Source organism: Meriones unguiculatus, chromosome 21, assembly GCF_030254825.1.
Source record: "Meriones unguiculatus strain TT.TT164.6M chromosome 21, Bangor_MerUng_6.1, whole genome shotgun sequence".
NCBI lineage: Eukaryota > Metazoa > Chordata > Mammalia > Rodentia > Muridae > Meriones > Meriones unguiculatus.
Window position 1 is genome coordinate 14,219,698 of NC_083368.1, and position 12,868 is coordinate 14,232,565.

The 12,868-nt window shown below is 43.0% G+C and overlaps 1 protein-coding gene across 6 annotated transcripts in view; it reads right to left on the reverse strand.

The window, feature by feature from the left end:
* Dpp6 (dipeptidyl peptidase like 6) overlaps positions 1-12,868 on the reverse strand; it is an 831,812-nt gene that overhangs the window by 218,865 nt on the left and 600,079 nt on the right. For all 6 annotated transcript variants that reach the window (XM_060374077.1, XM_060374079.1, XM_060374075.1 and 3 more), the window contains one exon: positions 1,821-1,895. In XM_060374077.1, coding sequence (XP_060230060.1) covers positions 1,821-1,895 — 75 coding nt within the window. The remainder of the gene's footprint in view (positions 1-1,820; positions 1,896-12,868) is intronic.

Here is a 12,868-nt window from a genome sequence, read left to right on the forward strand (position 1 = left end):
TCTATGCTCCTTATTCCACAACTACAAGTTGAGACTTTCCTGTCAATGTTTGCAACTTTGTTCATCTGTAGGAGATCCTGCTTCTCCCTTCCCCCTAGACAGTCAGGCAGGAATCCACGTGCCATGCGTATCCCTCCTAGGTTTCCTCCAAAACAGAAGGGATTCTGGGAATCTGTGCTTACGATGATGACATAGTAGCCACTCAGTACTGAAACCATTAACAATATTTCTGCTAAGTTGCTTTCATTCATGGTCTTAGTCACAAGAAGCAAATACTTTTTATACTATAAATATATTTTTAATTGTTCTCTGAATCCTTTCAAATTCCTGTAATTTTCTTTGGTTGAGAAAACAAACTGAATTTTTTTTTTCTGGGTTTTGTTCTTACTTCAAATTTAAATAAAGACACCTGAGTGGGAAAGAGTCACTTTCAGGGCTCCTTTTCTAGTCAGTGTTCCATGGTGAAGACTCATGTTAGGCAAAATCATCTTTACAAAATGGCTGTCAGTTGTATCCCAGGGTATCCTGTCAAAAGGAGTCCTGAGGAAGAGGAATGAAGATGGCAGCAGATCCTTCTATGCACAGATTCACGGAACTAAACTCAAGGGCACTCTGTTCCAGTGAGTACCCAACAGGATGTTCCCTCAGAGCACTCTGAGAACATATTGCCTTGTTTTGAAGGCCTCGGTGGGTAGGACACACTGGATCCTATCGTTGGCTGATCTAGTGATTAAACAGTTCCAGACAATGGCACCCCGGAGCAGCAAATCCAGAGTATTTCAGGTTCCCTGTTTGCACCAGCTCCAGCTTTGAGAGTTTCTGAGGGCCGTGAAGGGAGCTGAGATGGCTATGCTCTGAGGATGCCATGTTCAGAAGCTCAAAGCTCAAGGCAGCCTTGAGGGCTGGCTGTAGCAAATAAAATGATGCCAACGTGAAAGCTTTAGAATCCCTTTAGAATCCAGGCAGTCAGATAGACCCAGATGCCCAATTGTCCCAGAGAATTTAGAGGGAGAAAATAAACAGACATTCAAAAAAATTAAGATAGAGTTTCAAAGATCTACATTTATTAGAATAAAGTTGAAATATCCATAAATAATGTGGTTGCCAAAGTTTTTAAAAAATTTTAGAACTGGATTGCTGCTCCATGGACACCAATTTTCTGGCTTTTGCCATGAGGTAGAAATCAACACACTTTGTGTGCCAGGCACACCACAGAGCCTCTCTGGAGAGACACCTCTCATGGGCGCTTACCCAATGGCAGGTGCAAAAAATACTAATTAGATGGTCTCAGGGTGGGTGGAAGGGGCTGGAGAGAGAAAGTGTCAGCAAGGTTGGATGTTTAGGCAGCTACTCAAGCCCAGGGTGAGAGTTTTACAGAAAAGTCTAGCAAGATTTTAGGGGGCTGGGAACTCATAAAGCAGCATCAAACAGAATGTATGTGAGGGAAAGTGACTCAGCTTTCATCAGGACTTCAGCATGGCCAGAGAGTTCAGAACCTACTGGCATCCGCTTTTCGTTTTAGGACTAAAATCTATCATTTCACTGGGGAGATGGGGAATAAAAGTACCAGGGCATCTCCAAGGAGACTCATCTCCCCAGAACATCCTAGGAAACAGCTCTTAAAGGGGATCATTGTTTTTCCTGCCAAGAAAGTTTGTATTTCTCTACTCTCTCCTATGTGGTGGTAGGACATGTGAAAGGGGCTGTCCCATGCATGCAAACTCAGAGTACAAGATCACAGGGAAGGTGCCTTCAGAAAGCACTCTCAGAAGGTAGATAGTGAATGATTCCTTTTGCAGATAGGAAAGGGTCAGACTTACCGGTTCCACATTATAGGAAAACAATGCGTACTCCTTATCCGGGGAGATTTCATATCTGACGGCTCTTAAAGATTCCTAAAGGAAAAAGAGAGAGAGAGAACAGAATTTACAAATATTGCTTATAACATCTCTGAGTCTTGAGTACCGCTGGTGTTATTCCAAAATCCTCCACTAAGTGGAGTTAAACACTGAACCAGGAACATTAGGTGTCGCTACGTCTTTTCTTAGTTAACAAATCAAAATCTAGTAAACAGATGCCTTTAAAAAAATCTATTGTGCCTGGGTGTGGTGGCTCATGCTTTTAATCCCAGTACTAGGGAGGCAGAGGCAGGCAGATCTCTGAGTTTGAGGCCAGCCTGGTCCACAAAATGAGTCCAGGACTGACGTCACTATATAGAAACCCCGTTTAAAAAAAAAAATCTGTTTGTGTTTGATTCCAAGTTTCAACCCAACACTCCTTATCGTGTCCTCTGAGGCAAATCAATAGAAACAGAAAACAAGCAGCATTGTCCTGAAAGACCCCATGGTTCAATGTGTAATTATCTTTTCCTTTCATTCGTCTGTTTAGAAGCCTATGCTCAGCAGAGCTGGCACTAAAACAGAAGCAGATTCTACACACTGCCCTGTAACTTGTCTCTTCACCATTGCAGGGATCCCCAGAAGTCAGCACACGGAAGGCACGCTTGCTGGTTTTTTGCCAAATTCCTTTGTGGCCAGCCATCCCTGTGACTGTGTGCAGCACCAACCTCGAAGTTCCTCTCACCTACTCTGCCCTTGCATGTACTCTTGCATCAACACCCTGCCCCCTGAAGTCCCTCATCATCTGTCTGGTGTCCATCACTCCCGAGTGCTGCAGTGACCACCTGAACATTCTTGAGCCATTGAAGGTGACATTGGGCTAGGCATCTCTGTGTCTCTGCAGCTTCTTCTCATGCAAAGAGAATGTGAAATGATTACAAAATTTGGTTTCTTTGGATTATCACATTTTGGTCTAGCTGTATTACCTTCATATGCCTTCATTTATGCAGTCCTTACTTAAAGCAGGGTGATTCTCGGTGGCTGCCTTCCAAAAATCACCACAAACTTCAAACCAGCGCACACTCTGTCCTCTTATCTAGGGGAACCCGAGACTCAGCTCCTCATGCTGTGGTGTCAACATTTTCATGAACTAATCAAGATGTAGTATTGTGCATTTCTGTTTAAAGACACCTTACTGATTAGACATGGCTAAGCCATCAGCACAGAACTCCTTGCCAGCTGCACTCTAACAGCCATACAAAGCTAAGCCTGCAACCACATTTTCTCCACTGGACACACACACCACAGCCTTCTAATTCTCAGGACTTGGGGAACCCTGTAAGCACCAGATCACCCACAAAGAAACATGTGGCAAGCACAGTGCTCTGCAGCGCACAGGATAAAAAGCAACTGTTCACAGTGTGAGAACGTAGAAAGCAGAACATTTTGTGCTCTGTCTCAGCTGACACAGCAATACAGGACCAACGCAGGATGCTCAAATGCCTGCCTTGCCCTGATGGAGATGGCTTTGATATTCTTTAGGTGTAATCCTGTGGATTACATGGAGACTCTCAGATCTACAAGGGTGAACAGGGGAATAATCCCACAGCTGCCCCATCAGCTGTGACTAAGAGCAATACCACGCCAAAGACCTGGCCCACGTGTCTCTGTGGATGTGGGCAGGTAAGTGTTTTTATAGGTTAGGCATTTAAGGGCTAGAGAGATGATGAATGGTGGTTTAAAGAAAGTTCAACAGATTTTGATAAATCACTTTCCACAAATGGCATTTGTACCCCACTGTGAGTATGTGGACCCTGCCTTACCCTCCACTGAAGTAATTTGTAGTGTGCTCTTTCCTCAGTTTAGACCATTGTAGGTGTCGCTTGGGGCTTGTGTGGTAGTTTAACTCACAGGCACACTCATTCTTTGCTGCCTATGGTACAGTAATGTTGGCCTGTCCTCACACAACTGATGAGCCAAAGCCACCTGCGTGTTCTGAGCTCTGATGTTCCCCTGCTCTCTCCTGAGTGCCTGCATCCCACCTCCGTTATTTAGCCAAATCACTCTTCTCCAGGTGCTCAGGGTGCTGTTTTGGTAAATGTTATAGATCAGCTATCACCACACGAGATAACCAATCCTTCCTTTCTCTCGATAGTCCTGTCTGTACTTGGCTTCCGTCATATACACGTGTGCATGAGTGTGAACCCACACAGCCACACGTATTCATTCCTTCCACCTCCCTCCTAAGCCTTTTCTTGTCTTTAGAGCTTCCCACATTCTCTGACTCCGATCTCTGAAGATCATTGGGATCTTCACTTTTCTAGAAAAAAACAAAAACAAAAAACAAAACACTTCCTAAGTGACACCATCCTTCCTCAGGACTCTAAACCATGCACCTGCTGAGGAGTCCAGCATATCATCCCGAATGGGCTATCTGAAGTCTGGATGGAGCCGTAAGTAGACAGCTGTTTTCCACAGCTCTGCCTGGATGTCTGGCAGTCATCTCTAGTCACCATTACAACCCATCTCCCAGTCCTCTGGCCTTGCTTTCCAGGTTCTCTGGCTTCCTCCTTCCCTCAGATGAAGGTAGCTGCTCACAGTAGTGCAGCCAACTCCCTCTCCTCCTGCTGCCACCCCATTCTCATTCTCCCCTTTTCTCTACTCTCCTGTTTCTCCTATGTCTTCTATTCAGCTGCTCAGAGTCCCCTGAGCCTCCCTTGAAAACATCTTGCTTCTCCTGCTACCCTCACCTGGGGAGAGCACACTTCAGACTCAGCCCTCCCCTGGCTCTCGACTCCATTTGCAACCTGTCTTTCCTCAGTGGTCATGTGTGATGTGTGAAAGGTCTAACTCACCATTTGTTTCCCTGCTGGAAATCCGAGTCAGCTTCAAATCTCTCCAGAGGTCATCTCTACCTATGGCTCTGATGACCGGCAGGCCCAGCCTGGCCCTGTTCTACCCTGTAGCCTGCCCACCTTGCCTTCTCTTTACCTGTCACTCCCATATTCCTTTCTCTACGCCTTCCAGAGCAGACCAGCCATGCAGCCATGCAAGGTTTGTATTTCCCCTTCTCTGCCTGGAATGTTTGAAGCTTTCATTTCTTTAAGCCTGTCTTCTAAGTAAGTCCTCCAATGGCCAAAGGATGCATAAAGTAACAAACAGCCTTGTCTGTACCATTCTGTTTTTTTTTCTTCCTGTGACCTAACCATTTTCTAAGATAGCATAAAGGAAGGCTATTGGTCCCAATCTCGAGTCTTCCTCAACAGTTTTGTAGGTTTTTTTTATTTTTTGTATGCAGATCTTTTCTCCATTTTGTTACATCATTCATCTGTAATTATTCAACATGATGAATGTTTCATAGAGATAAAAATGAATGCTGTCTCAATGTCAATACACATAAGTTGCTAATATACAGGGATTTAATGGATTTGGGCATCTTGACTTTACATTCAGAAGTGTTGCTAAATTTGGGTTTGTGGCTTTAAAAGATAGATTTCTGAAAATTTTCTTCACAGTCATCTTTTCTATGAATAGATTCTTCTCCTCTCCCTATGTGGTACTCAGTCACACTCCACAGAGGTGCTGGCACTGTGAAGAAGGTGGCCATTGCTAGCTTGCCGGACCGGGAAGGCGAGGCAGTCAGCCTTCATCCTTTTGTTTGGTGGCCTCTGGGTTTCTGTCAGTGACGTCATCTGCCTCCTGCTTGTTGGTGCCTTGCTCTGAGCATTTGTAATGCATGTGTTGGCTTTTTATGATGTCTTTCATAGATGTATGAGGTGATTTTGTTGTTTTGTTCTTTTTAGTCTGTCAATATGATAAATGATATTGTTTTATCTTCAGATGTGAAGTCAACCTTACATTTTCAGAATAAATTATATCTAGCAATGATGTATTATCTCCTGTGTGTGTTTCTAGTTTTGAAATACCCATGTTATATATTATTGTATATTTCTGTATCTGTGAGCACAGGGAAAATTGTTCTGTAGTAGCATATTCATTGGGTTTTCATCTCAAGGTGCTGTTGGCTACAAAGTGAACTTGGGAAATATTTCTTCATTCTCTGCTATTATTCTGTCTCCCTCCCTTTTCTGTTGCTATAACAAAGGACCTGAGACATAGCAATTTATAGAGAATAATAGCTGATTTGGTTCATAGTTCTGCAATCTGGAAGGTCAAGGGACATAGGCATCTGGTGAGGTCTGTCTGGCCCCACTGTGACACCGAGATAAAAGCAAGGATAGCAACTCCGGTGTTTCTTCCTCTTGCCACAAAGCCACCTGTGTCATCATAGGACCAGAGCCCCAAAGCCTCACCTACCCCTGATTATTATGAAGAAGATCCACCTCCTGATTCACACAAGAACTTGGGAGCTAGTTTTCTGACACAGGAATTTTGGAGGACATATTCACATCATGGTATAACTTCACATAAAATTGATATCATCTCTCCCTTAAATGTTGGAAAGCCCTTTGAGCCCTACAATTTGTATATGTAGTTTCAAAACTATTTCTTCAATTTATGATAGCCATTAGGGGCTGTCTTAGTTACTCTTCCACTGTGGTGATAAGACATCTTAATCAAGGCAACTTATCAAAGAAAATATTTATTTGGGGCTGACAATTTCAGAGGGTTAGAGTCCATCGCCATCATGGAAGGGGGCATGGCAGCAGGGAGGCAGGCCTGGTTCTGAAGCAGTAGCTGAGACTTTATATCTTGAGACAACAATGAGGTAGAAAGAGCCCATGTCCTGTGACACACCGTCTCCAAGGCCACAGCTTCAGATCTTTCTCAAAGAGTTCTAACAACTGGAGAGCAAGTATTCAAACATATGAGCCCATGGCGGCCATTCTCATTCTAACCACCAGCCCAAGCATGCTGTTATCCAGGATGTATACTGGGGTGAGGCTGTACATAGTCCTTTATGACATTTCTAGTATGTGTAGTGATGGCCTCTGGATTATAGTTAAAGTTTTCTGGAATAAATAAATGATGATTTGCATTTAATTTGTTATAAGGGAGGCAGTGCTGCAGCTGATGTAACTAACAGGCTAGAAGAGGCTGGGAAGACGCAGCATCCTGCAGTCAGGAGGAAGACCATGATGAAGGTCAAATGGGGTCAAGACCACCCAAGGCAGCAAGCATTCAAGGTGTACTAAGAGAAGCCCCTACCTCTGTGGCTGTGAACATGTAGGCACCTGGCCTACCCTTTCTGCCAATATCAATAACAGACAGACCAACAAACAGCCTGGAGTTGTCTGTCCTGAGACTCCGCATTGGTGACCACCTTCCCAAATAATAAGGCCCCATCCAGCCTCTACTGAGCAACTCCTGTGACCTCCCTCACTCCGCTTGTTCCTTGACTTTCATCAGTCCATGAAGGAATTCCCTGCAGATTTCAAATGTTACGTCTTTGTTTGTTACCTGAATTGTAAACACCATTCATCTGTGTAATGATTTATGTTTTTAATGTCTAAAATGTAAAGTCATACAGTAGGCTAAATAGAGTCAACATTCCTCTTACAGCTTCTGGGCTCCGTAGCTTTTGAGAAATTCTTTTGTGTTGAACCAAATGACTGACTGTAAAAGCTATTATAGACTTTAACACAATTTAGATTGACGTCTGTGTGTCTGTGAGTGTTACATGTTCTCCAGCGGTGCCGGCAGAGCTTTCCAAGAGGGTGCCTGTCTCCTTCAGTGCGGTTCATACCATTGGCAGAATTCAGAATCGAAGGCTCATGTGACTAGAGTCACCCTCTGAATTCTCTAGTCCTTACCACTTTCTCTCCATTTTTGTGTAAACTTAGTTTTAAGCTTGGACTGTAAGTTCAGAGAGCCTGTGACTTGCATCCCACTTACACCATTTTCTATGTGAAAGTTTGAGAAATTCTTAATTGTTCATGCTTCTGTAAAATGGAAATAACATTTGTTCCTGCCTTATGGTCACGGTGGGTCATTCAGGAGAGTAAGAATAAGACCCAGCCACAGCAAGGATGCAAAGCTAATGTTGCCATCAATCCGAGTATGATGTGTTTAGTGTGCTATCACTGTAGGTCAGAAGTTCTCGACCTGTGGGTCATGGCCCCCCACAGGGGTCACATAACAGATATTCTACATATCAGCTACTTACATTATGATTCATGACACTAGCAGAATTACAGTGCTAAAGTAGCAGTGAAATAATTTTATAGTTGGGTCACCACAACATGAGGAACTGTACTACAGGGCTGATGCATTAGGAAGGTTGAGAACCACTGCTGTAGGTAAAAAAGGATCTGTTACTCTAAGTGTGGGGACTTCATGGCTATCTCAGGTGTTCAGTCTTATATAAGAGGCTGGGTTTTGAGTCACAAATGCCTCCCATAGGCCTGAGTTAAAATGCTTTTTTTCCCAGCTTTAGGATATAGCACATCGTTGCCTGAAGTAGGCCATTAGGGGTGGGCCTTTGATGGTTTAGCCCAGTTCTAATGGAATCTCTTTGCTTCTTGATCTACCACGATATGGACTCCTTCTGTTGTAAGCTTTCCTCACTACAAAAGAGTGTTACTTGTCTTGTGTCATGATGGACTGAGCCAAAACAAGATTTTCTTTTCTTAAATGCCTCTGCCCATTATCTGTGGGCAGTTAATGGTTGATGAGGAAGGGAGAGACATTTTCTTAGTGGTATAGCAAACTGGCAAAGCTCCCATGCTATTTTAATTAACCTTTTACCCAAAGTCCTGTAAACAACCTTAATGAAACTCAATGGTTCATCAAAGCAAAAAATCCAGGAAGCTATGAAAATCAACAAGGAATGAATTTTGAAAAGAAAGGGAATCAGCAGGAGTGGAAAGGTACAAAGGAGGAAAATAAAGATGAATATGATAAAATACATTATATAAACACATGGAAATGACATGAGACCCTTTATTATAAATAATTAATACATGTTAATAAAAACTTAAGTGTTTAACTAAGCTTTTTTTCAAAGTTCTAATTAGCATCCTATTAAAGTTTGGTGTCAGTTTTCACAGAATTGGCATTTTGATATCATCTTTGAAAGTTTTCAAAATTTTAACAATATTTTCTAGTCTGTCTTACTCAAAGCTTTATAGAAGTGGCATAAGTGGAAGGAAAACTGTGTGAAAACAGTAGAATGTTCCTATCTGCCTTCAGACAGGGATGGGGTGGGGAGAAGCAAAATTTTTGTGGTTTTTAGAACAATCTTCCTGTGAAACTCACAAAGAGAGAAGTAAAGTACAAGCTGATGTGAGGGTAGGAGGCAAGCATTGAAATAGTGTATTCATAAGTGAGTATATGCCATGTGCGTCTTTCTGCTTCTGGGATGCCTCACTCAGGATGAGCTTTTCTAGTTCCACCCATTTGCCTGCAGATATCATAATTTCCCTTTTTTTAAATAGCTGACTAATATTCCATTGTGTAAATGTACCACAATTTCTGTATCCCTTCCTCAGTTGAGGGACATCTGGGGTGTTTTCAGATTCTGGCTATTACCAATAAAGCTGCTATGAACAAGGGTGAGATGTCCTTGTTGTGTACTTGAGCATCTTTTAGATATATGCCTAGGAATGGTATACCTGGATCTTGAGGAAGCACTATTCCTAATTGTCTGAGAAAGTGCCAGATTGATTTCCAAGTGGTTGTACAAATTTACATTTCCACCAGCAATGGAGGAGGGTTCCCCTTTCTCCACATCCTCTCCATCATATGTTGTCACTTGAGTTTTTGATCTTATTCATTCTGATGAGTGTCAGGTGAAATCTCAGGATCCTTTTGATTTGCATTTCCCTGATGAGTAAGGATGTTGAGCATTTCTTTAAGTGTTTCTCTGCCATTCAGTATTCCTCTACTGAGATTTCTCTGTTTAGATCTGTGCCCCGTTTTTTAATTAGATTAGTTGATTTGTTACTGTTTAACTTCTTGAGTTTTTTATATATTCTAGATATTAGCCCTCTGTCAGATATAGGGTTGGTGAAGATCTTTTCCCAGTCTGTAGGCTGTTCTTTTGTTCTGATGACAGTGTCCTTTGCTTTAAAGAAGCTTTCATGAGGTTCTAAGATTGTTGATCTTAGAGCCTGTGCTGTTGTTGTTCTGTTCAGGAAGTTGTCTCCTATGAAAATGAGTTCAAGGCTCTTCCCCACTTTTTATTCTAACAAATTTAGTGTGTCTTGTTTTATGTTGAGGTCTTTGATCCACTTGGACTTTAGTTTTGTGCAGGGTGATAAGTATGGATCAATTTGTATTTTTCTACATGTAAACACATGGTATATATTTACTTATAAGTGGATATTAGACATATAGGACAAACATATTAAAATCTGTACATCTAAAGAAGCTAAGCAAGAAGGAGGACCCTGGGTAAGATGCTCAATCCTCATTCAGAAAGGCAAATGGGATAGATATCAGAAGAGGGAGAAAATAGAGACCAGAACAGGAGCCTACCACAGATGGCCTCTGAAAGACTCTACCTAGCAGTATATCATTGAAGCAGATGCTGAGATTCATAGCCATACTTGGCAGATTGCAGGAATTTTATGAAAAAAGGGAAGATAGAAAGACTTGGAGGGGTCAGGTGCTTCAGAAGGAGAGCAACAGAACAAAAATATCTGGGTTCAGGAGTCTTTTCTGAGACTAATACTCTAACCATAGACCATGCATAGAGATAACCTAGAATCCCTGAACAGATGTAGCCTGTGGCAGGTCACTCTCCAAATGGTATCCTAGTAAGGGGAACAGGGGCTATCTCTGACATGAATTCAGTGGCAGGCTCTCTGATCACCTCCCCCTGGGCGGGGGTGTGGGGGAGAGCCTTACCAGGCCACAGAGGAGGACAATGCAGACAGTCCTGAGGAGACCTGATAGGCTAGGGTCTGATGGAAGGGGAAGAGGACCTCCCCTATCAGTGGACTGGGAGAGGGATATACGAAGAGAAGAGGGAGGAAGGACAGGATTGGGAGGGGATGAGGGAGGGGTCTACAGCCGGGGTACAAAGTGAATAAATTGTAATAAATAAAATAATAAAAAAATAAAAAAGAAAGGGTACACTGACTCATAAGAGGTCATACATGAAATTCAACTGAACACCTGTCAAACTCAAAGGGACCACTGCAATGCCCTCATCAATGAGGAAGGAGGCTTGTTGCCTGGCAGTCTTCTAAGCTTGCCCTCTGGAACCAGACGGACTCAGGAACTGAGGTCACTACAGTGAATGCCAGGGAAAACACAAGGTGCAGTAGCCAATTAACAGATTGGAAGGGAGTGTTCTGATAGCTTTGTCTGAGGCTTCGCTGACCTTGGTAATGCCTCCGTAGCATCTGTGGTCTCTAGACTAAATTTTATATTCTGCAGCTTGCTTATTCCACAGCATATTTTGTGACCTCCAGGAGTAACCCTAACATATAATGGTACCACCCCACCCCCAAGTCACAACCACAGCAATGCACCCTTATTAGAGGTAAAACAAGGCCCCATCTTGCTAAAACACTGACGTTCTCCATACACCCAAGGTATGGCTTATAGCCCTCATCTGTGGTTCTGCTTTTAGCAGCATCTGTTATCTGTGGTCTAAAATAGTAAATGGAGAGTTCCAGAAGTGACTCATTTGAAGTGGGGTGTCATGATGCATGCCTTCAGGTGCCATCTGCCTTGAGTGTGAACTGTGCCTTTGCCCAGCAAACCCATACAGCACACACACCACCAACTCATTCGTCATTCAGCAGCAGCCTCAGGGATCAGACTGACTGCCACAATACCATGGTGCCGAGGTCAAGCCATTCTTATCTCACACAGTGATGATCTAAAAGCACAAAAGTAGCAAGGCTGGCAATATGAGTGTGCCAAAGAGAAGCTGGAACAGGCTTCCTTTGAGAAAAGAAAAGTACCTTACTCTATATGGAAAGAGAAACAAACCCCACCCTACAATAAGAATGAATTCCTCACCGTGAACTTGTGAAGAAGGAAAAAGAGATGTGCGCTAGCTTTACTGACTGTTCTTCTCCAATACTCAGGAGTTATGGCCATAGCATGCTCACTGAGGGAAAGGCATCACTGATCATAGGATTTGGTGAAGGTCATGATGCAGGCATTAACTGAGTATCTTGAAGAGTGTCCTTGGGACTAAGGTACTCCACTCTAGTGTGGAATTAATCAAAGCTCTCTCAGCTCCAAGATAGCTGTAAATCTTAGAAAAGAAATCCTTTAGCTTCTTACTTTCTGATCTGTTTTGCTGAAGACTACATCCTTCAAACCCAGGGCTTGGAGGAACTGAGCTGTAACTGACCTCAGGGATGCCTCCTCCCTGAGGTCTGGCTCTCATAGTATTGGAAGGTGCTTTGCAAGCTGCCAAGGGAGAAAAGCAATCATCAGCCCTATCCAGTTGTAAAGCCTATGAAACACAGCAGTGGCAAGAATGGCAAGCTATCTCAAGTGGTGTAATAGTGGGCCTCCATATAGGGGCCAGACAACAGCCATCTAATAGGACTTAATGGCTGCTCAATGGGAGGGAAAGAACACTTTGTGCTATAAACCCAACTGCTTACCTGTAGTCAGGGAGGTCATAGACCATGGTAGAGAACCATTTTTTAAAAAAACCAATATATTTTCTAACGGTATTCTAAATATTTATCTTCATACCCACAGGTAGGTGTAGCTTTCCCCCCTCATAAAAACAAAAACTAAAACAAAAACAAAACAAAAAAAAAACCCACCTTGTTTTTGCAGCAGACAGAGGCTACTACAGAGATCCACAGTTGGTCAAAATGCAGAGAATAAATGCCTAGCCTCAGCCTGCACATTTACAATGCAACTTCTACAACTAAGGCTCAGTGAAAAGTGCAGAACAGGGGGAAAGACTGTAAGAGCCAGAGGCCAGAACACCTATGAGACAGTGTCTGTCTTGTATCTATTACAGGGAGCACACACACGAAATATCAACAATATGGTCACCCAAACAGAACATGCTCAATGACAAACCAGCTGACATACCATCATGGCTGGAGAAAAAAAATGAAAATTTCATAGGCCCTATGCCTAGA